Here is a 26,365-nt window from a genome sequence, read left to right as displayed (position 1 = left end):
CAAGAAGGCACCGCGTCAACGCCTCCACCCTTCCCCACACTGGTTGGCAGTGATGGCCACTAACTACTTCTACAGTAGTTTAACTATAACTACTAACTACTTTGTGATTGAGTAGTTTAACTAGTAGTTCAACTACTTTTCAGGGGAGTAGTTAAAACTACTTTTTTAACTACTGCAATGTAGTTTAACTACATCTATAACTACTTAACGTTGTCCACCAACACCAATCCCTTGTAGTGTTCTTGGACACCTAAATATGAATCACAAGCACTAATAAACTTTGGCTCAAGCCGTTGCTACGATCGTCAAATACAAAGCTTGCGGCGGGATTCTCTCTGTTCCTACGCGATAGACTAAGTTGCAGAATTATTTCACAGCAAATGAGGCTTCACTAGACAAGCATTAAAAGTGAAGATTTAGTACACATGCACGACACAATTGCTCTGCACCTCCGTTCTCATCAAACAAGTAGCTCAAGGTAAAAGTTGGAAGCACAATCGTGCCGTAAAGCTTGCGGCAAAATCAGCAGTAGTTGGCGCCTTCAGTAACCTAACTACTGTAGTTAACTACTTAAAATAGTAGTTTAACTAGTAGTTGCCACTACATTTCTGCAAGTAGTTGATAACTACTTTTTAACTACAATCAGGTAGTTTAACTAGTAGTTTAACTACATGTAGTTAACTACTGGCCATCACTGCTGGTTGGTGCTAGATGAAGTCGTCGTCACGGAGCAAGGAGGAGGACCCGGTAGCTCCACAAAGAAAACAATAGCAAGCCATGATGTAGACTGTTTTTGGGCCTATGTGCTTGATGTCCACCATGACGCTGGCTAACGCCCAGGACAGCATAGCTACAGTTGGCTTGAAAAGAATGAGACCTGCCCGTGAGAACTCTCGAGAATTCTCGACACATACATATAATTTATTTATTGGAGTTACTGGGCTCGGCGTATGGAGTATCCAAGTTCATTACTGGCAGATTTAAACGCAATGATTTCTTCTGTTACGCACAAAATAGGCAGTTCACACACGTGGCTTGCACAGGGAAGTTAAAGCATGTACCTGATAAAAAGACGCCTGCACTGCAGAGTGCTTCAGATCAAACACAGCCGCGGTGGTCCCAATCGCGATGCCTTGAATTATGGCAGCTGGACTGAAGATATGGTTCATCTTTAGCAGGCAGCTGCAGAAGCACAGGACATGGCAGATAAAAACCAGACGACTTCGAGAACCCCATGGCCAGGGAAACATGTGCACCACGAGCGAAGAGACTTGCTGCATTGCAACTACAAGACCTATGTGACGCAGGTCCATTTGATCCCGCATGTCCATTTGATCCCGCATGTACACCACATAGTCATACGGCCATTGGATAACGTACGCTGCTTGAACTACAATGAAGACGAACATGGTGGCGGTTGGAGAAGAGGGGGCCAACCTCTCGCGAAAGAGGTATGATGGTAAGAAGTATGTCCCATGTGGAGGCACTGTTCCGGTGCCTTTTTATGTGCCCGCTGGTGATGACGTTCTGATATAGTCAAGGGACACCCAAGACGTTGAAAATCTGCTGGCAGTGACATAAAAACTTACGAGTAGTTCCTTTGGTACCCAGTCCGAAAGGTGTTATAACTTAGATTCTGCACACTGGTCTGACGAAGATGAAGTTATAGCTGAAGCGCGAGCTCATTTTCTTTTTATTTATGTTGATGGAATTAACAACGTGTCTGGAAGCTTCGGACGTACAACTGGCCTGATTACTCCTGGGCAGAAGCTACAACGGAAGGACGTTGGTAGCCTAATGCAGCAGGTGCTAACAAAGAGAAGCCACTCTCAGGTTAATCCAGGTCACTCAGCATGGGATATCCAGTTCAGCTCATATCCATCCGAACTCCGGCCTGAACGGTGCAATAAGCTGAATTTTGTAGAAATCAGTACGATACACATGCTTTTTTGCGATCGTGAATGTGAGAATAGCCACATGTATAAGATTGCAGGCATTTGGATTTCTTATGGCGGTATGGCGGAAGCGTGGCTGAGTGGCGGACTTTCTACGTCACGTCGCTTAGCGATGAAGCCTTCCTTAGACTAGATGAGGTTGTTAACACGCGAACTGTGCGTGTATATTTGCTGCAGGTGCTTGTGCGACTGGCCTTAACACGGTCAAATAAGATTTTTTGTCAGCTAAAAAATGAAAGAGAACAGCAGATGCTCACAACTTAGGGATGGTTAGCAGAGATAAGTTGACTCCTTCACTATGAAGCGGAGAATAATTAAACTGTTGAGAGAGAGAAAAAAGTGCAAGGCCGACAAGAGGAAAACAATTCATGGAGGTCACCATTAAATATTTTTATTTCATGAAATTAAGTTACATGTGTGAACAAGCGTTCCCCAGTCGAACTATTTATACTAGCGCATCCGTATGGTAGAGATTTGAACGTGGGAACGTCAGAAAAGCGGGGGGACAAAAGAAGAGTTCGTATGACGCAGCATCAACCAAAATGCACGGAAAAGACAAATGTTGTAATTTACGTAAACTTGGACAAAGAGGAGGCATCTGGTTGGCAAGGAAACACCTTTACACATTCCTTCAAACTATAGGAACACTGCTCTCAACAATCGTGCATGCTTCTTGGTTATCACACATTGAAAGCTATGTACAAAATTCACTGACATGTGTTCTTCGCATGGCAAACGTAACTTTTATCTGTACAGGACTTTGACCAACGTCTTGCAATGTTACTCAGACAAGAAGTATTCACACAAGAACGAGTGACTTAACAAAAATTAATTGCATCCTGCCACCATTTTGCAGTAGTGTAGTAGTAGTAGTTTATAAAATATTTGCGTTGGTTCACACGTGGGCCGTCACGTCATGGCGCGTGCCTGTAGATGAACACATACTGCATATGTGCAGCGCTACCATGAGCGTTCCCACTGACAAGTGAAACGTGGTGAAATTAGTCACATGTGGTCAGTGTGTGGTCAGAATGAGGACAAAAACTGGTACCGCCAAATTGGCCTATCCCGATATGTAAACATACAATTCGTTTACTTGAAACCCACCACGCTCGTTTCTTTGAGGAATGATGCGTGTTGCGCGCACTTTGGTATGCACTGGTGACTAGACTAAGCGTTGTACGCATTGTTATGACGTAATATATTATCATGGAAGTGAAAACCCAGTGCGGTGTTATTTCGACCATGTGCTCATTCAGACCCTCTCTCATTCAAACCAGGTACCCCATTGGACTTGAAATTCCTTGGTCGAAACGAGGAACGGGCTGCATAATCCACATACTCCTTCGCGAAGCGTTCATCTCGACCAACTGCTTACTTTGACCACTCGCTTTGACACGCTCAAACACCTCCTGTCTACGTTTTAGTCCTGAACATGCACTTTTAACTAGCTAGCCTTCAGTGGTATTTGGCGCATTATGGCCTTAGTAGCTGATGCGTCACTAAAACCCGAATCATCATCATCATCACCTCCTGTCTACAACGATACAGATCATATATGTATAGTTATCGAAGCGATTAGCTGCCATAGCTGGTCGAAATGAACGCTTCTGGAGGAGGACGCAGATTACAACTCGCTACTCAATCAGACCGACTGCCCATTTCGACCAAGGACTTTGTGGTCCAGTTGAGCACTTGGTCTAAGCGATCAGTGGTTCTGGACGGGTAGGTGGCGGAAGTAATACGCAGCCGAGAACCGTATCCACGATTTTCTGCAGACAGTGTCAGCTAGTAATCGCTTCTTATCACTGCAGTGATATGGTATCATCAACATCGTGTTTACTGTGTGGCTACTGCATGCTCGTACGTATATCTGTGAGTCTCTGTCTGTTTCCTGAAGTTTTATGGTCACAACATTTCTGTTTCTGGTGTATTTGATACGATAGTTGACAGAATTTGGAGCGAACTGTTCGAGTCACGCCAATAATAAAAGCTAGGGTGCATTTCCTGACAACGTACCTCGCACCTGACAACGAAAACTTAAGGAACAATGGACCTCTGTCCTAATCGTTTCACAGCTTCGTGGCTCTTCAGCGAACTGCTCTTTGCGCGCGCCTAAAACAAACCCCTTCCTCGATCACAAATCTGGCCATGGGGCTGCAGTGGCTACTCTCGACGTTTCTCTTTCTCGTCAGCTTCTGCATCGTATTCGGAGATATGTGTATCGCGCCACCGCGTGAATCAGCTGCGCCATCTGTTGAGTGGGCACAGAACGTTCCTCTGCGCCTTCAAAGACGTAGACGCCGTGTGTACGCACAACAGCAATTAGGAAAGAGGTCCATTGGGGCAAACGAAGCGTTTTTGTAAACAGACGAAAAATACGCGCGTCCACATTGAATATTTGCTTGCTCAATATTTGGTCGGCAGGTATATGTTATGAAAATGACCACATCTAGCTCTTCCTGACGTACGCAGAGAGTTTTAGCTCCTATCTCACACGCGCATTACCCGACAGCTACTTTGGTACGACGAACGGAGGGCCGTTTTCCGCGTTTTCAAGTCAAGTATTACCCTCTGCGAATCGCTTTAACAACAACCAGAAAGCAATAGCTGCCCTTCGCAATAGGTATCCCGAGCTCAGGCGCGTTATGGACATTGTAAGATAACCAGCTCAATACTAATTCCATACACTGGTCTTATAGTAGGGTGGACTACGTGAGCACCCGCTTGGGCGCTCTGGTGACTGTATTTGCACTATGTACTCAATAATCTGTTCCAAGGCCCACAGACTTTTGCGAACGGTTGCGTCGATCGCTCTATAGTTGATACACCTTGGATCGGGAGAGTCATCTCGTCTAAAGTTCCTTTAGGAAACCGTTTCTGCACACAAGTTACTAGGGAGTTTTATTGAATCGTTTTCACTCGAACGGTTCGCGAACGGTTTTGCCACGACCCAATCAGGTGATTACGTTCCGAGCCACTTCCCCTTATCATTGGTCATCCGCCAAACCGTTCGTGAACTGTTTGAGTGAAAATAATTCACTAAAATGCGCTAATAGGGAGTTTTAGTGAATCGTTCTCACTCAAACGGTTCGCGAACGGTTTTGCCGCTGCTCAGTGACAGGATTCCATTCTGAGTCGGTCCCCCTTCTCACTGGCCTTCCACGAAACCGTTCGCGAACCGCTTGGTTGAAAACGATTCACTAATGATTCACTCGCACAAATGCACTGATTTTTGTCAGAATCCCAAGATTATGATGCACCGGCATTTGAGAGAGGGACGTTTCCCCAAATCTCTCAAAGCATCTGCCAAAAATAGAAAAATACCTGGAGCCTTCTCGCGAGCGAGTGTTCTTTCAGCACGGCTATAACTGAGAAGATATACGATTAGTTTATATACTCGTCATTTCCGGTGTTCACGCAATGTTTTTATGGGATGACATGACCTCGATGAATATGCGACAGAAGTTTTGCACTATTACGTGTAGACATATTTTTGAGTGCATCTTAAGGGAATCGCCGTGTTGCGTATTCATCAACTGAGCTCGAATATTTCGTTTCCAAACTGTGACGCTCCTGGCAAATGTCCAACTGTCTCGCAGAAACACATATACTACTGCACATATGGCTCACCTGTGCCTACAAACATTCATGCCAAATCCTCGCAATGAAAACACCCTTCGAAGCTGCTGTTCTAAAAAGGGACTCTGTGGATACGTTTATGTACTAGCCCAACGCATGTGGGAATACACAGCCTTTGAAGTTTTCAGGGGTGTTTCCTATCGTGGGAAATAAGATCTCGACGAAGTCGTACGTTTTATACAAATAGACAGAGAAACAAAACGAAAGTGCACAAGTGCAGTCTTATAGGTGAGCCGCTGATATCTGGACAGTCGAGGCTTCCTTGTCCAACCAGGTCGCTAGATTTTTTCCACCGTCCGATCTTCACACTACAAACGTCCAGATACAGTGCATTGAAGCGCTTCACGCTTGAGAACGTATCAAGCGCCCCCGTTTTTCTCGCCTGTGCTTTGCACGATTTTCAGCTCAGAATTTTAGGTTAACGGAACATTTCACTCGACTTCTCACTCGTTGGTAAGCGTCACCCAAAAAAGCATGCGGCACGCGCTCCATAAAATCTGCAATATAGCAACAATTTGTTCTTACGTATGTCAGAACAACTTTAGGTTTACTGCTTCTGCAGCTTCCGTTGATATAACCCGTTTTGCCAAAGCGTCTTTGATTTTGGCACACTATGTGGCGTGGAATGTTTCTCAGCCATTCAACAACTCGGAATTTCACTTTAGAGAAGGGGAAAACAGTATCAACTGCACGTGTTGTATCAAACACAGTGTTTTCGCAATGCAAAGATAACAAGGTAACCTTTGAAGGTGGTAGTTTTTCTATACAGTTTCACAATAACATTAATCTCAAGAAGGCGTGCTGTATATTAGCCTAGCCTTCACTATGTAGGGAAGTTTCAGTGCGAGGCCACGTATTAACTTGCGCAGTTCGTGTAAAACCTCGCGTCCTCATCAAATGACGCGGTTGTTTTCATTTACGATAGTGGCGAGAGCTAAAGACACGTAAGTATAGCTGTCGTTAACTTGCTCAGGCCGACTCAGAACCCTGATCTGATGGGTGTCACCCAGCAGCTCCAATGTTTGTAAATAAACCGATACTTCCTACTCCTCCTCAGAACCCTGAATGATGTTTGGCTCTTGGCAGGTTATGAGCTTCTGCTTTAAGAGTGTACACTCTTAAAACAGAACCTTGGTGCATAAAACACTCGGGGACAGCCAATGTGTAGGATGTTGCCCCTCGAAATTACCCCTGTGCAAATTGTGTCAGAACGGTAGCAGTTTGCACAGGTGTCAAATGAAGGCGACATTGCACCTCTCGTTCTCAACAAATAACAAATCAAATCAAGTAACAAGTGCGAGCTTTGTGCCGACTTGCTAAGTAAGGTGCGGGAATTGGAGGCGGAAAGCTAATACAGTGGCCCTCTAAATGGACGTCCAGGCTCCAGAGAGACTTCCAGACTCTCTTACCTTCAGTAATGCTTACTGATACGCTTCGTTTTTCTTTTTTTTTTTTTATAATATGTCCTACAGAACGGAGTTCTGTGTAAGCACGCTAATACAAGATCGTCGAAACTCCCCTGCAATGAAATGAATGACTCACTTAGTAGTATCTACACGCGTGCCACAGCAGCACTGGTTCGGTACGCAGCATGTGACTTCCTCGATAAAAAGAAGAAGTAAAAGTAAAACAAACAAACAAAAACGAGCAGAAATAACACCATCCAGTGCCGATGTACGCTTGTTTTTCCTTTTTAGATGCATCGATTTCCACTCGTGGCGGTAACCTGTATCAAACGTCACATTCGGGGTGGTCGAACGCCAAATAATTGGATCTGTTTATGCCTCTCGACTTTGTTTACTTGGATTTGGCATAAAGTTTGTCACTTGTATGACTTCCCATTTTGAAACGTGACTGCCTACACTAAGAGAAAATGTAGTATTCTGACCACACGAGCTCTCGTAATTTCTGGCGGAGTACACAACTGTAGGACTTAAAGAGTAAGACGCAAATGTGCTGTAGCGAGAGTGGCGTTACTAACAGGTGCGCTTTCTTGACTCAGTAGAACAACAAGGTTTTCTGATTTTTATTTTTTTTACGCAGTAGCCGCCCACTTGCGCTCCCAACGGCTTCGAATACTACTCCCTCGAAAATTGGTCCAGGTGATATTTCTGCACGGGTATTAGCACATTGCTGGGAAGATATTAATATTTATGACGAGCGGGGCTGACCGCAGCCACTTTGATATACCCGGTGCAGCTTTTCTATCACGGTGGACAGCGTCACCTTAAACGCGATATCTATAAAGTTAACAGATGTACACCATGGGAGGTGTCTAAGCTCTATACATTTCGTAGGAAAATATTTATTTGTGCAGCGCACAAAGAAGTTGTATACGCGGTGTCCCCATCGCATCGTTACAAAGCGGCGGCGTTTTAAAAATTTCTTTCCAAAATGTCCGTGCATGTGCCGTCACGCGTTTCGTGGCTGAACAGAAATCCCTGTAGGCTAGAGTTGCATATGATCATACATCAAGAAGGGTGCAGCTGTGTTTGCCATGTAAAATGCGCAGGAAGACCAGCAAAAATCATAACGGATGGTGAAGCCACGCATGAGCCACTGTTCCACGTATCTTCTCTCAATAAAACACCGCAATCAGCAACACGTATTAAATCAGCCTTTCATGTTACAATAAGTTCTGTGTGTATCGTGTTCGTAACGAATTCACAAGCTTGATATGATCTTCGTGTATAACTCCGCTGAACCATCCCTGTTAAAGGAGCATGGAAGGGCTCCAAGGAAAAAAAATGTCAGGAGGACGAGGAATCAGGACTACAAGCTCTGGGACACCTATTCGCACTAAGAGTACGAGTGCACCGCGCAATCCTGGTGCGCAAGAGAGCTTGCAATCTCACGGGTCAGAAAAGCTCCCTCTCTTGGTTGCCAGTCTGCGACGTCACGCCAACCACCCTTATAGTGGGGCGCGCGTCTTCTTCTTCTTTTTTTTCTTTGGTTGTATTTGGCGCCGCCCATTCTGCGTTTGAAGTGTAGCGAGTCTTGGCAGCCAATAAAAATGCTCGATTGATCTGACGTCACAACACGCCAGAAGGAGCTAAGAGAGATCGCCGCGGCTGCTCGCATTCTTATCAATTCTGATTTTCTCGGGAAATGGGCGCTTCCCAAAGGAAATATTTTGCGTGACAGTCCGTAAAGGAAGTGTGTTCATATCACGCAGTAAATAAAAAAAATATAAAAAATTTGCGGTGCCTTCCATGCTTCTTTAAACGCGTGATCACTGGGTTTCTCACAAACATATCTCACACCTATCTCAGCTTGAAAACGCTGCGTCAGGCACATTGTTGTGAACAGTGACCGGGCGGTTACGTACGAACCGACCTGAACTCCTGTACATCCAGCTAAGAACATACACCACATATACAACAATTCGAGGGTTTTTGAGGATGCTTCTTTTCACTGGAAGGGGGCCCAAAATGCACACTGGATAGCGGAAGGGGCTCAGGAGGCCGCTGCAGCCGAATGCATGAATTTAACTCGTTGACGGCGCTTGGCGTTTCGTAAGGCCTGCAGATGTTTCTGTGTTGTCTTTCTCACCTGCAACCTTCTTCCTGGCTTCGGCATCTAATAACGAACAAAGAGGACTTGTTTCTAGAGGAATTCTCTTGTGGCGAAAATAGTTTAACTCAGCCCAATGCTTGTTCTAAATGTATATGACTTAAAGAAAAGAAAAAACGTACTAAATGTAGAACTGAATGTTGAAAGTACTACTTTTAAAGAATGTCGAAACGTGAAAAATCCAGCGATTCATTGAACGTTGTATGAAGCGAAAGCTTCATGTTGAGAGCCGCCGCTAATTGGAACAGACGCATCTCCTACTGGACACAGACCTCATCGTTGGGCATTGGAGATTATGGGCTAAAGAACCCTATAGAGAAGTGTGAGCCATAATCCTCCGAGACTTTAAATACACTGCCAATGATGACGACAGCGTTCAATAGAACAACAGCCTCAACACGAGGCTTTTGATTCGGTCTGTTTCTAAACGAGGTAATTCCGGCTGTATAGGATAATGCTTAACGATATACAGTATTCGTATAACATCCGTATAATATCACGTGAGGGGGCCCACCTGTAATGGTATAACGCTATAAATCCTTTGCTACTGAGGTAGAGGGAAAAGCCTCGCGGCTGGAGGTTTTTCCCTCTATCTACTGTTACCCATCCGAATGTCACTTGCCTTGTGCTGCACGTTCTTGCCACATGCTCCGGTTCTCTTCCAAATACTTGAGCCAAGGCTGCTTGAGCTCTCTTCCTGAGCCTGCATACACAGACCGTGGGGACGGTGGTGCACTGCTGCCAGCTGAGCTACTGCCTTCATTACCGTTGTTCGTCGCCGAAATACTCGGTGCTCGAGCAACGCGCACTGCTGACAGTGATCGCTGACGTACTTTGCCGCTTTCCGCTGTAAACACAAAGTTGATAGTAAGTGGATAGTTGTTTGATAGTTGATAGTAGTATATAGTACGATATAGTAGTTAAGATAATAGTTTACTGATTCTTTCTTTTATTTCATCATATTGACAATTGCCAAAAACTGTGTGATCCCTTAGCTGATGCTAGTGACGGGTCCACTAAGGTTGGTTGATTGGACTAGATTCCGGTTATCGCTCGGCATATCAGTGCGTTGTTTGCGTCCTCCCAGGGTAACATGTTAGTAGGCAGTGGTTCATGCAGAATCCCAAGCTGGGGCGAGTTGCAAAAAACTGGAGGGGGGTCATTATTACAGTTACGTCACCGGCTCAACGTATCATTACCGGCATGTCATTACAGCTGAGATAGCAATCCCCCACCCTAAGTGGTGCAGAGGTCAAAAAGTTAGGGGGTGTCGCCAAACATTTGGGGGTATAGGGGGGGTCCGGATAAACCACTGTTATCCTGTATTCACACGAGTCAGGTCACTACGCATTTGAAGACGCCCGCTCGTCGTCTAGCATTCACATGAGTCAGTTTTCCAACGGCCGTCAGTTTCCCGATCCCTTGTGTTTCCGTTTTCGGGCTTACGTCTGTCTAGCGTAGGATGGACCAATGAAAGAGTAAACTTGCGCTCGTGGATGGTGCAGAGTGCATTCACATGAAAAAATGGGCCAAAGAATGGATACTGAAGAAGCGCCATGGAATGAACGTTTGGACGTGCCGTGTGGACGACCCGAACGCCTGTCGGAGTATTTTGAGAATGGTCGTTGACACATTTGATTTTATTTTCCACAGATGAAGCCTATCTCGAAGGTGAACACCAATATGCGCGATAGCGTGACGGCAAGTGGTCGACTGACGATGACGCTGCGATATCGAGCTACAGGTAGGCAATAATTAATTAAATTAAATCAATTCAATTTTTATTTTCCTTCCGGTAGGAAGAGCAGCTTCCAATTTTGTTTTTATACATGTATTGGAAAGGTACAAGCGAACGATTATGTGTAGTCAAGGTTTGTCCACCGAAAGAAATATCGGCGTTTATAAAGTTCATACTTTGTATTCCCTGTCTGTTCGCCTTACGGAGAGAAAAAAACATCCTATGTAGCACTGCATTGTAGGCATCCATCTATGCATTGCATAATTGTTCCGAAGCATAATTGCTGCGCTGGTGTGTCGTTGCACCAGTTTCGGGGGAAAGCCGAGCATCGTTCGCGTTCCAATTCAGAATTGGCCACAGTACAGTCAATGCCGTTGTATGGGACACATGCACAACAATTCTGATGAAACAAAAAGCAAACGCGCTTCGCAAACATTGACGCGGCGCAAAGCACCGGTCACGTGGCACAAGAGAGCGGTGACGTTCCCCGCCGCCCGAGCGTCAGCCTGCAGAAAACTGACTCGTGTGAATACACGGTTAGTAGGGACTTCCCAACGCTCCGCATCAGTAACATTTCCCCAGGCAAGCACATCGGTAGGGATTTCCCAAAGCTCAGCATCCGTAACATTCCCCCAGGGAAACACGTTGGTAGGGACTTTCCAAGGCTCAGCATCAGTAACATTTCCCCAAGCAAACACGTTGGTAGGGACTTCCCAAGGATGAGCATCAGTAACATTCCCACAGGGAACCACATTGACAGGGACTGCCCAAGGCTCGGCATCAGTAACATTCCCTCAGGGAAACACATTGGTAGGGATTTCCCAAGGCTCTGCATCAGTAACATTTCCCCAGGGAAGCACATTGGTAGGGATTTCCCCAGGCTCAGCGTCAGTAACATTTTCACCAGGAATCACATTGGTAGGTGTTGTCCATGGCTCAGCATCAGTAACATTCCCCCAGGAAAACGCATGGTAGGGACTTCCCAAGGCTCAGCACCAGTAACATTCCCTCAGGGAAACACATTGGTAGGGACTTCCCAAGGCTCAGCATCAGTAACATTCCCGCAGGGAAACACATTGGTAGGGACTTCCTAAGGCTCAGCAGCAGTAACATTCGCCCAGGGAACCACATTGGTAGGGACTTCCCAAGGCTCAGCATCAGTAACATTCCCCCAGGGAACTACATTGATAGGGACTTCCCAAGGTTCAGCATCAGTAACATTCCCCCATCCAAGCACATTGGTAGAGACTTCCCAAGGCTCAGCATCAGTAACATTCCCCCAGGGAAGCACATTGGTAGGGACTTCCCAAGACTCAGCATCAGTAACTTTCCCTCAGGGAAGCACATTGGTAGGGATTTCCCCAGGCTCAGCGTCAGTAACATTTTCACCAGGAATCACATTGGTAGGTGCTGTCCATGGCTTAGCATCAGTAACATTCCCCCAGGAAAACGCATGGTAGGGACTTCCCAAGGCTCAGCACCAGTAACATTCCCGCAGGGAAACACATTGGTAGGGACTTCCTAAGGCTCAGCAGCAGTAACATTCGCCCAGGGAAGCACATTGGTAGGGACTTCCCAAGGCTCAGCATCAGTAACATTCCCCCAGGGAACTACATTGATAGGGACTTCCCAAGGTTCAGCATCAGTAACATTCGCCCAGGGAAGCACATTGGTGGGGACTTCCCAAGGCTCAGCATCAGTAACATTCCCCCAGGCAAGCACATTGGTAGAGACTTCCCAAGGCTCAGCATCAGTAACATTCCCCCAGGGAAGCACATTGGTAGGGACTTCCCAAGACTCAGCATCAGTAACTTTCCCTCAGGGAAACACATTGGTAGGGACTTCCCCAGGCTCAGCATCAGTGACATTTTCCGAGGGAAACACTTTGCTAGGGACTTCCCAAGGCTCAGCATCACTAACATTCCCCCAGGGAAGCACATTGGTAGGGACTTAAGGCTCAGCATCAGTAACATTACCCCAGGAAAACACATTGATAGGGACTTCCCAAGGCTCAGCATCAGTAACTTTCCCTCGGGGAAGCACATTGGTAGGGACTTCCCAAGGCTCAGCATCAGTAACATTCCCCCAGGGAAGCACATTGGTAGGGACTTCCCAAGACTCAGCATCAGTAACTTTCCCTCAGGGAAACACATTGGTAGGGACTTCCCCAGGCTCAGCATCAGTGACATTTTCCGAGGGAAACACTTTGCTAGGGACTTCCCAAGGCTCAGCATCACTAACATTCCCCCAGGGAAGCACATTGGTAGGGACTTCCCAAGGCTCAGCATCACTAACATTCCCCCAGGGAAGCACATTGGTAGGGACTTAAGGCTCAGCATCAGTAACATTCCCCCAGGAAAACACATTGATAGGGACTTCCCAAGGCTCAGCATCAGTAACTTTCCCTCAGGGAAGCACATTGGTAGGGACTTTCCAAGGCTCAGCATCAGTAATATTCCCCCAGGGAACCACATTGATAGCGACTTCCCAAGGTTCAGTATCAGTAACATTTTCACCGGGAAGCACACTGGTAGGGGCTGTCTAAGGCTGAGCATCAGCAGCATTCCCCCAGGAAAACGCATGGTAGGGGCTTCCAAAGGCTCAGCACCAGTAACATTTTCCCAGGGAAACATGTTGCTAGGGGTTTCTCAAGGCTCAGCATCAGTAACATTTTCCCAGGGAAGCATATTCGTAGGGACTTCCCAAGGCTGAGTATCAGTAACATTTTCCCAGGCAACCACCATGGTAGGGACACCGAAAAATACTCGAAGTCTCGCAGACTAGTCCGCTTCCTTCAGGAAAGGGGCCTTGCGCAGACTCTGTGTTTAAAGTTACCTATCCCTACTCATTCCGCAAAGGACTCTCCTACTAATCACCAAAACATGCTCTATGAAAACAGAACTTCGTCGGATAACATGGTCTGTGCCCCAACCGCTGTCCCGAATGATAGTTATCGTTTCTTATTTGAGGAGAGAACGGCGCGCACGACTCTTTGTAGCAATTTGGATATTTGTTAATTGCCACAAAAAGGCGTACGCCTTTCATTTTCGACAAATTACGAAAGAGAAAGCCATAATTCTGTATGACGGTTGGTAAAAACTTATTTTCATCTCCAATTATCTCAACAGTTTAACGATGCAGTATGACGATGTAATTGTCTACTTACTTGAGCACTTACTGTCAAAATCTTCTTCGGATATCCTGTCCTCAGAGGGCCTCTGTAGTTGAAGCAGGACTTTGTCCAAAAGGTCTCCACACACATCCATCGTCGGGTACAAAATGAAATCGATGAAGCCTAAAAGATATCGCCGTACGAAGCGGTTCAGAAACAGAGATGTCTCTTTTTATGGCGATTAATCTGTGCGTTTTCTACGATAACAACACAAATTCTCACTATTGATGTCCGAAATCGTGGCGATAATGAAGCGCGTTCTGTGCAGTTTGTGAAATTATTATCAACGTGACTTCAGAGTTCGATCTTTCAACGAAAATAACAACGGTGAAATTTGTACACTTTAAGAACAGAACCTTCATCACATAACACGACAGTTGAAAAAAAAAGAAGGTGTTGAAGTACTGTGTTTTACTGTGAATATTGGAACCACCTATTGACTGTGAATCGTCCACCTCATCATCAGCCAATGTATGTGTGTGTGTATGTGTTTGTGTATTGGCTTAAGTACAAAGTCACAATACTATGAAGCGTACTCTGCACCATATTAGGCAATCACTATCGCGCACAGGAATGGAAAGTATTTTCATAACTCTGAAGGTCTGTCAACTACACCCTTAAAACGTAACTTCACCACATAACGCGCAAAAGGCTAACCATTGCGCAGAATAATACCGTCATCACTCCTGATTTGTGGAAAGCGTGGGGCGTACGCCTTTTTGTCACGACACTTAACAAGACTGCAGAAGTATCACAAAAAGGCGTACCCCTCCAGTTTTCAACAAATCAGAGGAGAGAACGATGTCATTCGGGATGATGGTTGGCTAGGGCCGTGAAGTTCTCTTATAAGAGTACAGGGTGCCCTGAACATTTCATGCCTTAAAATAATCTGGTAGTGAACCGTCAACGTACCAATTTGTGACTCCGCAATCAACGTCGTGTTTCGGTCACATAACGGGGAATACGGCAAACCAAGCTCCTTTTCTTTATCACCCTGAAAGAGAGATCATGCGATAAAGCGTGCGTCCCTGTCGCTGTTCTCCCCTTGATTATAAGACGTCATGCTTCTCTGCGATTGAAGCAAAAAAAATAAAATAAAAAAATAAAAAATAGAAAAATAAGAGGAAACTAATAAGGTACGCTTCCGTTGTCACGCACAGAAAGCCTTGTACGAAATAAGAAATAGTTCTACTTCCGTTCGACAGTACGCACGTTATTTTAAGCACGCGGGCTTCGGCCGACCCAGGAATGTTATTAGAATGACAATACAGTATTGTATTTTTGCTGGTTGCGCATTGAGGATTTCCATCCCGCAAATAATGTATCGTGGCGTAGCAGGGCACATAGCGTGAAAACTCGAATAGGTTGAATGTCTAGCTAGTACATACACAGTAGTCAAAGTGTCTAGTCATGCAGTCATGTCGTGTATATTAAGTGTTTGCCCCCCACCGGTTATGTTGCTGCAGCCTGCTTTAGCCCGATAGCGCTGGTAGTATCAAATATGCAGTAAGGAAAAAGCTGTTGCCCCGAAGAAAGGCACTAGTCCTCACTAGAATATTCTAATTAGAGTTGTTCAGATAATATTGCCGTTCATGCGAATTCTTTTTGTTAAATTCCGTGTTGACACCGCGAAGTATCCATGGCCATGAGCGATGTGAAGATGTGTACAGTTGAGGAGAGACGGCAGGCCTCCATCTTTTGACGGGGAGGCTGATCCATCCGGTGTTTCGCGCTGCTGATTTCAGGTGATAGTTATACGGCGATGTGTATTCATTAATATTCAACATCGGGTTATGGGAAACGCTTTGTGTATTGTCGTTTGTGAATTATTAGTAGTTCACGTCGACCACGGGCGGTTTCATGATTACATCCTCAGGTTAAATAATTAAATGGCGAAGCTAAAATTTTAATTCGGTAGCCAGCACGTAGAACTGGTTGTGGGAAGACAGCAGACCACGCCGTAGGGAAACATGTGCGTAGATAAAATTATAGAAATCTTAAAGGGGCACTAAAATGCCAAAACTCGTTCTCAAAGGAAGTCCGCGTTACAATTAGTATAATGCAAGCAAAATTAGTTCACACAGCGCTACCGTTTATAAGAAAAATGCAAAAAAAACAGAGCAGTCTTTTGCGGCAACCAATGGAATCCTCAGGAAGCAAAGATTGGCGGCATCCAATCAGACAGCAGTAGAAGCGCGCGCATGTCTATCGTGTGTGTGTGGATTTGGAACGGGTCCGGTCGTACTGTTGTGTACATGCGCGGCATGACGCGCATTGCTGCATTTTTCCATACCAATTTATTGAGTTGTAACCCACAACAGTAATAACAAATGTTCTACTGACGCGTCTTTCGGACAGCGACATCAGTCCGCTTCGTAGTCGCACTATGTTCTTCGCCGGAACTGTTCCATGGCGTGGGACGCGCGGCATGTACTAAAAGCACCGATGCACGAGCCGAACCGACGTTCACTAATTAGTGCCGAGGCAAGAAAGAGTACGGTATAGTTCTGATTGTATAGCTTCATAACGGTATCAAGGTTTGGATTTACGACAACAAGTGCGAAATTAACACAGCGTGTAACGTAATTTGAAGTGAACTTCGTGAAGCGTGAAGTGAAGTGAAGCGGGCATTTAAGGAGAAATCTTAGAGAAGAGTTGGGAAGTTAAAAGCTTCTACTGTCTACATGCAACAATTACGCTTTTTTTTGGCTCCATCACATTCACCTCTTACACTCTAAGACGAGATCTTCTTTACCTGTTACACTCGTGTACGTTCGTCGCCACATACCTGTTGAAAGAATTCTTCCATGAGAAGATACGTCCATCGGTGGTGCAGTCTCCATTCTTTGCAGGGGTGACTGATATCACAGCAGTGGAGGAGCAGAGACAGTGCCTTGGGCTTGTCTAAGCTAAAGGCGGACAACGAGATAACGGGATGATAGTGAGTTTTAGTGCATGGTACGCTATCGCCTTTGCGTACGTGAGGGATAGTGTGGTGGTTCTGCGCACTGCGCGAAGCTCTCTTTATGTTTTGTGCGTGCGCAAAACCGCCAACGCTATCCCTTATGTGCGCAAGGGCGATAGCGTACGATGCACTAAATCTCACTAATGAGCTGATAAGGGACTGTTGATATTTCCATTACCTAATATCGTGATGAGACAGCGCAGTTTTCATCGTTTTCACTTGCTGGAAGTGAGACGTCATGTCTGTGGCTAACACCATTTCTATCACCAGAAGGCGGAAATCTCTGCAGGAAAGAAAAGCTCCAACTGTGAGCGATGTTTCCTTCATTTCTTTGCTTTTTTTTTGTACAGTTTTAAACGCATTAGGGAGTTTTTGCGCGTCCATTTCCTCCGAACGAAACGACCGACTCGAGCGCCGCGCATGCGCTTTACGAATGGGTGAGCGAGTTGTATAACAAGCGCGATTTCGTACGAACTACCCACTCGCTCGGAGTCGTTTCGTTGTCTTCGGCGAGCACGATCGATTGAACATCGTGAAGCAAGATGACGGCTGTACGGAGCAGCGGGGTTGCAGTGAGACTGCCAGATCTTTCCTATCGCCGATGATGTACAGGCTTCGCCAAGATAAACTTCGGGTTTGTAACGGAGATAAAACAAATAGAATCAGCGTCGTTAAGCTAAAGTAGATGTTAGAGGACGTATTATGCCCCGATATTTTATATCTATACGACCACTTGGTCTGTTTCTCTGCGGATAAATCGTGAAAATTAAAAAAAAAAAAGAAAAAAAAACGCCGCGGCCTATCATTTCCAGTCGGCTACACCTGTGTTTGAGCTCCTTCCGTCATATGGCGAAACCGTCGAACGTGGCGTTGCAGACGATATCGAAACCAAGTGAACAAGTGGAACTAAATGCAGAGGACTACTGTGCGAAGTAGTCTGCAATACCGGCGTTCAACCGTGTCGCCATCTGACGGAATGAGCTCAAACACAGGTATAGCCGATTGGAAATGTTAGGCAGCGGCGTTTTCTTTTCTTTTTTGATTTTCACGATTTATCCGCAGCGAAACGGACCAAGTGGCAGTATCGACATAAAATTTTGGGGTATAATACGTCCTCTAACATGTACTTTAGCCTTGCGGCACTGTTTTTATTAGTTTTATGTCCATTACAAACCCCAAAGTTTATCTTGGCGAATCGTGTATATCCTCTGCGGTAAGTTGTTGGATGTAACAACGTATTCGGCAGAGCATCTCACACGCATCAGCGTCCAGTTGTGGCGCCAGAACATGTGCTCCGTGTGAGAAAGTTTGTTTGTATATGCAAGGCGCATTAAAGCTATGCAAAGTGCTCATCCCTGTGTCGCTCTCTGTTTGGTCTAGCTATCGAGAAAGGCTCGCACACGGGTGATTAACCCGTTTCAAAGTGAACTGCCTCCTACATCATCCTGATTCATCAAAGTGAGATCGAGTCTCCCAACTGTGCCGGCGCCTGCTTGACAGAACGTTGACAACACGATGACCGACGTTGTTCGTCTCAGCTGCAGCCTTCCACAAAGGGAAAACGACAACAACTTTATTTTTAAGATGAGGAATGGGGAGTTTCATCGCCAGGGGCGATACAAAGGGAACGTCGGAAGTTACACTGCGATATGTCATATTTACTACAAGGAAACATGTGAATGATCCACCAGCTGCTCAAATCCATCTGGAATACATTTGGGGATGAACGATTCTTCCAATTTGATAAAAGTATCTGTAGTTCGCTTCCCATAAGCTTTTCGAATCGACAGGATCGGTCGTTTGGTTCCGGCACAAACGACTCGCTAAAACTCCCTATTGTCTGTGTGATACCAACGTCCCTTGCGATTGCCTCCCGGTTGCGATCTGTGGCACCGCAGAACTGATTCAGCGAATCTACGGTTTCGATGGCCACAATGGGCTACTGGTTGTTTCCCGCAGTTATCTCTTTGAAGCGTTTAGAAGTGTCGTTTGCGTGGTTGTATTTGATTGCTCTGACAGTGACATTACTCGAGCAGTACAATGGGCACTCTAACAGCAGAACTCCAAGAACGAAGGCGAATACCACTATGTACAATGATACGATTATTCTGCAACGGACAAAAATACGGGGGAGTTTGTAACAAATCACAGTGAAAAACCTCGGAGGTCGCGAAGGCTTTTCATTGTGATTGACAAAAGCTCAGAAAACAGAAGGGCATTATTTTCAGTGCTGCTTGTTCCACAGTGCGTTACGTAAAGTTATGTGGTAAGAGTATACTGAAAGTCCAAGTGCGCATGGATGCAGTGGCGTAACTATACCGGCAGCGGGGGTCAGCCACTGCTGCAGGGGCGTAGCACACAGAGGGGGCAGGTAAATCAGCGCCAGTCAGACTACGCCACCAGCCAATTGAGAACCCGTTCTCAATCACTGCAAGGGACCCACACACCGTTTCTTTTTCTTGAAAGCGGAAATTATACCTGAGAAGGGGGAATATATATTGCTGCAGCTGTCAAGGTGTCTCACGAAATAATTTTCTGATTACCTTTTCGGCCAGTTAATGCTGTTAAATTGTACATTTGCTTACGAAGCTGACCACTGTGAAATCTATCAGGAATGATGTAGGAAAACCGAGAGGCACGGATAAAAAAGGGCGAGTTCCTGTTCGTTAGGCATTCTGAATTGTCCTGCAGCTTTTCAGAAATTATCACAGCATGCCTGCTATAGTTAAGTCTTCTCGTTATGTTCCAAGTACGGAATTTTTTTGAAGCTCCATTTTATTAAGACCTACTTACGCGGAACGATGTCCCAGGTTCGACCAAGTTATCCGGCAATTTTCTCAATCGAGAGTCAGCGCCTTAAGGGCCTGGATACAGATGGAATTATCGATACATTTGCGGCCGCAAACGCCCGTAGAAAGCCTTTTTCAAGTTTGACTGAATTTCACGGCATAAAGTTCTCGTTCCTCGACATGCCGCGAGGATGATGCCGGCGCAGATATAGTACGCGTCACAACGTCTAGCGAATAAACGAGAGGTAGAAAATGGCGCTAAACCAGCGTACTATGCTTACTTGTACTCTTCTTTGCTGAGGTTTGCCAGAATATTATGGTCGTCTTCAGCCAGCAGTCTAAATGCAGCACTTATGTGGTGGTTCTCTAGCACTGACCGGTCATTGTAAATAAGCGCAGTTTCTGACCTGGTGAAGGGAGGAAGAAAAGTGCTTTGGTTTTAATTCACTGGATACACACCGTACGAGATATCGTGGAGACAGTATCAGTTATAAAGGCGCATACCTACCGGGACATAACGTGGAAATTATTTGTCGTCCCAGTGTGCTCATAATCGTGAATGACAGCCGCAAAAACGGTCGCAAAGACTTCAAGGTCAGTTAACCAGTTCTGCAAAATTCGAGTGCACATTCTAAAAAATACATATGTTAGTGAAATCTCGCAGAGGCACTAGTGTGACGAAATAAGCGTAATCGGTTGTTTTCACACTTTCAATGTTTAATAAGTGACGCTCTTAGCATCCTCTTTTATGAGATGAGAATGGAGGAATACTCCGCCTTGATTTGATAGCAGTAGCATCTTCGTTTTACTCTTTTTTTTATATATTCATTCCCACGAGAATGCGTCGCCAGAGTTTAGACATGTACTAAAATAGAACTTCCCCGCATAGCAAACTCTGCGCCAACAATTGCGCGGAATGATACAGTTACAGTTTCTTATTTCAAAGGAGAGCGGGAAGTATCCCTCTTACGCCTTCTTTTGAGGCACTTAAATCCAAATGGCCACAAAAAAGCGTACGTCTCCCATTATCAACCAAACAGCAAAGAGAAGTATTTTATTCTGAATGACGGATTGGTTCTGAGCGTGTCTTGCGGTGAAGTTTTTGTTGTTAGAGCTCATTGTCAAAACGAAAAAGAAAAGTTTTATTCTTTGCGTACGGAAGCTTTTGGTATCACAATAGTGAGTTTTAGTGCATCGTACGCTATCGCATTTGCGTACGTAGGGGATAGCGTGGTGTTTCTGCGCATTGCGCGAAGCTCTCTATGTTTTGCGCGTGCGCAGAACCACGAATGCTACATATCCCTTACGTACGCAAAGGTGATAGCGCACGATGCACTGTAACTCATGAACGCCTGTAAAGAGCAGCAGTGCATGCCATGAAATAGAGAGAACTGCCACACTCTAAACACGGAACTTCACCACACAACACGCTCCTAACTAACAATCATTCATACTGCTGTTCTCTCTCTCTCCATGATTTATTGAAAGTGGGAGCCATGCGTCGCTTAGTGACACCATGCATTGATGTTGCACATGGTCTCATTGTCTCTTCTGAAATCAGGAGTGATAATGATTCTGTACAATGGTTAGCCTCGAGAGCTTTATGCGGTGAAGTACTGTTTTTACGGTGTAGCGTTGCACGGCACATTATTATTAGCAATTTAGCGCCGAGCTAAGGGCTGGACTAAGGGACTAATGAACAACATCGTGAAAGACCAACGACTGGAAGTTGGGCTTGCTCACGTTAAATGTCACTCTGCGGAGAAGCACGCTTTACAGAGAGGCTAGACGTCTTTGAAAGGCCCTTCAAAGGGCGCTTCCCCTCAGAACAAGTTAGTTACTATTTTCCATTGTAGTGCATGCATTGCAATAGCGCTACATACAAAAGCATAATGATTCATGCAAAGGCGTGAATGTATTTACGTACAGCAACGCCAGCTTCACACAACATGTAGTGGACGGTCTGAGTGACATCTGCAGCGTGCATGTTGTTGTGATAAGGGTTCTTGTATTTACAGTAGCCTTGTTCCACCAAACTTAGGAAGTTCTCTAGAATACCCGATGAGATCTGCAACATGAGAGGATAGTTGCAGGTGAGGACTCGGTTGTGCTACGTACAATGCTTCCGAGTACAGTTTGTTTTTGAAAAAAATGAATGCAATCATATCATGCAGTCTCCCGTACCGGCAATAAAACCGAAGGAACAGACGAGAAGGTTTTGGCGGTAAAAGTTACACAAGTACAGCGAAACATTCTACTTACCTTAAATTTGTGAATGATTCCATACCGGTTAAGTAGATCGTACGCCAAATACCTGAGGACCTGACCATTAGCAATTTCGTTCATTTTGAAAACGTCAAAACACCATTCGTCTGCGTGCTGTAAGAAATTTAAACACGTATCTAAAAAACCTTCATGAAAAAGCGCACACAATAACAACAAAAAAAGTGGATGCGTCTGCCTATCACGTCACTATGACAGAGGTGCTGGCCACTAATAACGAGTGAAAACTAGCAATGATGTCGCTGCGCAATGAGCGCGAGTCTATCCTTTTCTTACTGACTGCACATATACAATGCACGATCCTCACCTTTAGTATCTGTGCAACGTGGGAAGGAATTTGCATGAGTGCTGAGCTAGACATACGCCTGTATATTCTGCAAAAGCAAGGGTCATCTCCCATAGTCAGAAACAATTTGTGACACTCACTGTGGAGAAACGGTTGCTCACCTGTCGACCATAATGCCTGCCCGGATCGCGTTGGCCACAGAACGAAACCGTGGCTTGTCCTCCGACCGCTTCCTCTGCGTGGCAGCTTGGCGCGTGAAGGTGGACGCCAACCATTCCCGGACTTCGTTGGGCACCGCATCTGGCTGCACTTCCGACAGGTCATCCTCCTCGTCTAGCATTTTCCTGCGCCACAATCGACTCACGCGGTCACCCACGCTTTCACACAGTTATGGTGCAACCACTTCTGGGGAGTGACTTCTTTTACTGTTACTCAACTATAACGGTTCCCGCAATTCGCGGAATCAGTGTGGTCTACTTTCTCGATCCAGTTTGTCGAAGCACGTCTTTTTGTTTTTGTTCTTTTGAACGCGTTGTGGGGTCTCTACATCACATAAAATTTTGTCATGCAGCATAAAGGGTTGTTGCTTGCTCAGTTGAGTAGTTGTCCATTTTTAAGCTGTCTCGTAATAAGGTTGCACTGGTTACCGAACGTTTATTGGTGAAACGTTCCTCAACTCGAAAGTAAATATTTTGCAGGTTGAGACTAAAGGGGAGGCCACGTCTCTCTCTAGTGTCTCATTATACGTGTACTCATTGCACTAGTCTGCAAGCTGCATTACGCGAGACAAGTAGAACAAGCACGATTGCAGCTGTACATTTGCTAGGTGTCAAGTACAGTCTGCGGGTACGTGAACTTGTGACTAACGTTACGCCCGTCGGATACTCATTAGCGACCCGTGTAATCCTGTCCGAAACACACTTAGTGTTCGTGTCTAATACTATTAGCAGATACACACGCGCTTTTCCTACATAGCTGAGACATGTTCTTTTGGTGTTCTAAGTGGGTTCCTAATCCTGCGATACTAAAGCGAAAAACTAAGACGGGTCACTAGGGCAAACGGGTCGCTAGGGTCTCGCGTTCGCAGTAGGATGGATTAGGATTAGATTGCATTGGATTCACAGTGGCGTACGCGCTGCAGCAGCTTCTGCATATGCAGATGATACCCCACCTTTTAACGAGAGCTACGATATCTTCGTCACGGCAGTAAAGAGCTCTAAACTACTGTCCAGCAAGCATTCGTGAAGCGAGGATGCAAATTATGTACGTAAATCCAGAGAGCTACACAAGGTTCGGGTAGCTATGCAAATGACCATGAACGTTGTAGGACGGTTACTAACAATTCTTCAGTCGCTCTTGTACGTTTTCAGTTACGCCTGCAGCCGAATGGGATGGGAGCCTAACTATAGGAATGTAAGTACATAGAAAGACAGCAATCCCAATATGTATCCTATGTAAAAAGTACATTGAGATATGTTCCTTAAATGTTTTCTTAAAGACGCCACATCTGCTAGTAAGCAGAAATAAAACAACACGTACGATGTGAAGAACCGTTCAAACAAGTTTTGCGTGATACGAACAGGTGCAGATGCACAATGTCATCTAACAAGGATAGCCAGCTTTCTTTGGGAATGAACGAAAAGACAGAGTTGGCTTTGGAGAGGCAATATGGCGAATAATATAGCGCACTTCCTCATCTCTGACTAATAAATGAGAAAAGAAATATATAGATGAGAGCTCTGCATGGAAATGCCAGCCATTCTCCATACCAGGGTTGGAATGATATGAACGATTAGTGGGCCGCGGACTGATGGTTTAGCATTATGTAATCCAAGTGAATATCATGAGCATATTAGTCTCACAATGGGTAGCCCTGGAGAAAAAAGCTGGATGAGATGAAATTTACATGTTTGTTTGCAAGAGCTGACGTCACTGTAATTGCGCTACGCCTGCCACAGTGTATGCAATATGTACACAGCTGCACGAGTAATACAAGGTATGATAAGACTGGAAAACCCGAACAGCCTGAAATCTAATGAGTCCAACCGAACCTGAACTACGAGCCAAAATTAGACGTTTTTCTTTTCCTTTTTTCTTTTTTGCCGCGAAACGTTTGCCGTCATCTGCTTGTCGAGCTGGTTCTTGAAACCATTGAAACGTACGTACGAATTACTTCTCCAAATAATGATTCACACGCAATGGCTATTTAAACATTCCTGCCAATAGCCATCTCTCAAGAGATATATGCAAAGGCTTTTTCTACCTCCAAATTCCGCTTTATTTCTACGTACACAGGTAGACCTGAATTTTAAGCCTCCCTTTCATGGATTAAGTATTTAGAAAATAATGTTCCAGAAAAAAAAAAACTTTGAAGTAGGTAATTTGGCAGCAAGATTATGAGCGCGCCCTTTTCAGAAATAAAGACCGCTCTGTTATATCTGATGACAGAAAGACGTCCTCAAGAGGTCCGTTGAAATACGTTTCTGCCTATGGACTCTTAAGCAGTTGAATATGAAATTAATTTGGATTTGCGATACATACACTGTAAAAACAGAACTTCACTGTATATAACACGCTGTGCGCCAATACCACTGCGACGAATGGTACAGTTATCGCTTCTAATTGGCGTAAGCCTTTTTGTGACAATTAACACACCCGCATATGGATCCGTCTACTCCATGACCCTTAAAGCTGAGTGATTAGCAACCGCTTGGGGTTGTGGGAGAAATGAAGAAAAATAAAATATTAACAAGTAAGTAACGAATGAGTGAAGTTATTGTGGCACGAGTGTGCGAAAAAGTGAGGAAGCGAAAATAGGAAGTCCTATGATGAGTTGCACTGTTCTTCCCTGAGGTCCGTAAGCTCTAGAACTTAGTGCCCGCCTCAGTGTCCTGGGAATATTGGACTTGAGCGCGAAACGCTCTTTGCTTGAATTGGGGGAAAGTTACTCACCAAATGTAATTAAATTACCGTTACAGTTACACGGTTGTGAATGTACTTAAGTTCCAGTTCCAGCTACATAAACTAATATGCAACACAGTTACAGTTACAGGTAATTGAATTACTTTTGATTTACTTCCGGTTACATGTGCTTAAGATGGCAGAATGTAAAGCCTCTTGCCATTGGTAATGCAGTATTTATTTGCGCCAAACATTCACATACACAAAAAAGACCAGCTGGAACGCCCACAAGGACAATATGCTTATGTTTTATGAGTCCAGTTGGTAATGTCCATTCCTCCTTCTTAATTGGGGGTTTGCTGGTGGTCACTTCATATGTCGCCTGCAGCTCCATTTCTTGTGGGTGGTGGTATCCACAGAAAAGCCTTGAACGCGTGTTACTCTTGGATGAATGTCACGTAATACTCTCGGTTTTGGGTATCTTATTTTTGAGTCCAGGTTTAGAAGTGGTCTGCGATGCCGCTTCCTTTAAGAAAAGCGAAGAGGGCTTTCTCCACTTTCCTTTGCAATTTGGGGCAGGGCCAGGGATCTAGCAGCTTAAAAAAACTGAAGGGGCACGAGAGCTTGTTTAGGGCAGCTTCCAGTCTTTCTCGGTGCCGGGCATTAGATGATTACGTGGAGCGTATCTTCCCGTGTCTTAATGCTGCGCATAGTGGCGATGTTGATCTCCTCATTCGGCGAAGAGTCGCCTGAATGTAGAGTTGTCCCAAGCGAATTCTGTGGACGGCTGTTTGGATAGACCTCTGTTGATTTCTAGGTATGATACCATCTAGTTCTGGATTTATGGAGGATAGGTAGTCGGACAGTCTGAGGTTCCTTTTCCACTGGTGTACCGATCGTTGAGCTATTCGTTGTCGGAGATATGATTTGGCGTCGGCTTGTGAGAAAGGAATTGGACTGAGGGTCCTATGGGCGAGCGCTTCTCTGGCTGTTTCGTCCGTAGCCTCGTTCCCTTGGATTCCAGAGGGGGAAGGAATCCACTAAAAGGCTACACTGTGTCC

The 26,365-nt window shown here is 45.2% G+C and overlaps 1 protein-coding gene and 1 long non-coding RNA gene across 15 annotated transcripts in view; one reads left to right on the top strand and one right to left on the bottom strand.

The window, feature by feature from the left end:
• Positions 1-2,326: 2,326 nt before the first annotated feature.
• The window catches only part of LOC135377647 (dual specificity calcium/calmodulin-dependent 3',5'-cyclic nucleotide phosphodiesterase 1A-like), a 250,537-nt gene continuing 226,498 nt past the window's right edge, over positions 2,327-26,365 (bottom strand). For 13 of the 14 annotated variants that reach the window (XM_064610224.1, XM_064610229.1, XM_064610225.1 and 10 more), the window contains 12 exons: positions 22,565-22,747; positions 22,425-22,491; positions 22,097-22,213; positions 21,762-21,902; positions 20,343-20,443; positions 20,116-20,241; positions 17,224-17,328; positions 16,869-16,989; positions 14,993-15,074; positions 14,075-14,203; positions 9,793-10,017; positions 2,327-9,176 (listed from right to left, as the gene is read on the bottom strand). In XM_064610224.1, coding sequence (XP_064466294.1) covers positions 9,085-9,176; positions 9,793-10,017; positions 14,075-14,203; positions 14,993-15,074; positions 16,869-16,989; positions 17,224-17,328; positions 20,116-20,241; positions 20,343-20,443; positions 21,762-21,902; positions 22,097-22,213; positions 22,425-22,491; positions 22,565-22,747 — 1,489 coding nt within the window. In that variant the 3' untranslated portion in view covers positions 2,327-9,084. The remainder of the gene's footprint in view (positions 9,177-9,792; positions 10,018-14,074; positions 14,204-14,992; positions 15,075-16,868; positions 16,990-17,223; positions 17,329-20,115; positions 20,242-20,342; positions 20,444-21,761; positions 21,903-22,096; positions 22,214-22,424; positions 22,492-22,564; positions 22,748-26,365) is intronic. The other variant, XM_064610223.1, reaches the window with a different exon arrangement.
• The window catches only part of LOC135377649 (uncharacterized), a 64,073-nt gene continuing 47,538 nt past the window's right edge, over positions 9,831-26,365 (top strand). Inside the window, exons 1-2 of the long non-coding RNA XR_010418164.1 lie at positions 9,831-10,037; positions 10,824-10,914. This is a non-coding gene — a long non-coding RNA (uncharacterized LOC135377649). The remainder of the gene's footprint in view (positions 10,038-10,823; positions 10,915-26,365) is intronic.

Source organism: Ornithodoros turicata, chromosome 1, assembly GCF_037126465.1.
Source record: "Ornithodoros turicata isolate Travis chromosome 1, ASM3712646v1, whole genome shotgun sequence".
In the NCBI taxonomy this organism is placed as follows: domain Eukaryota; kingdom Metazoa; phylum Arthropoda; class Arachnida; order Ixodida; family Argasidae; genus Ornithodoros; species Ornithodoros turicata.
This window is presented reverse-complemented; position numbering and strand designations above follow the sequence as displayed.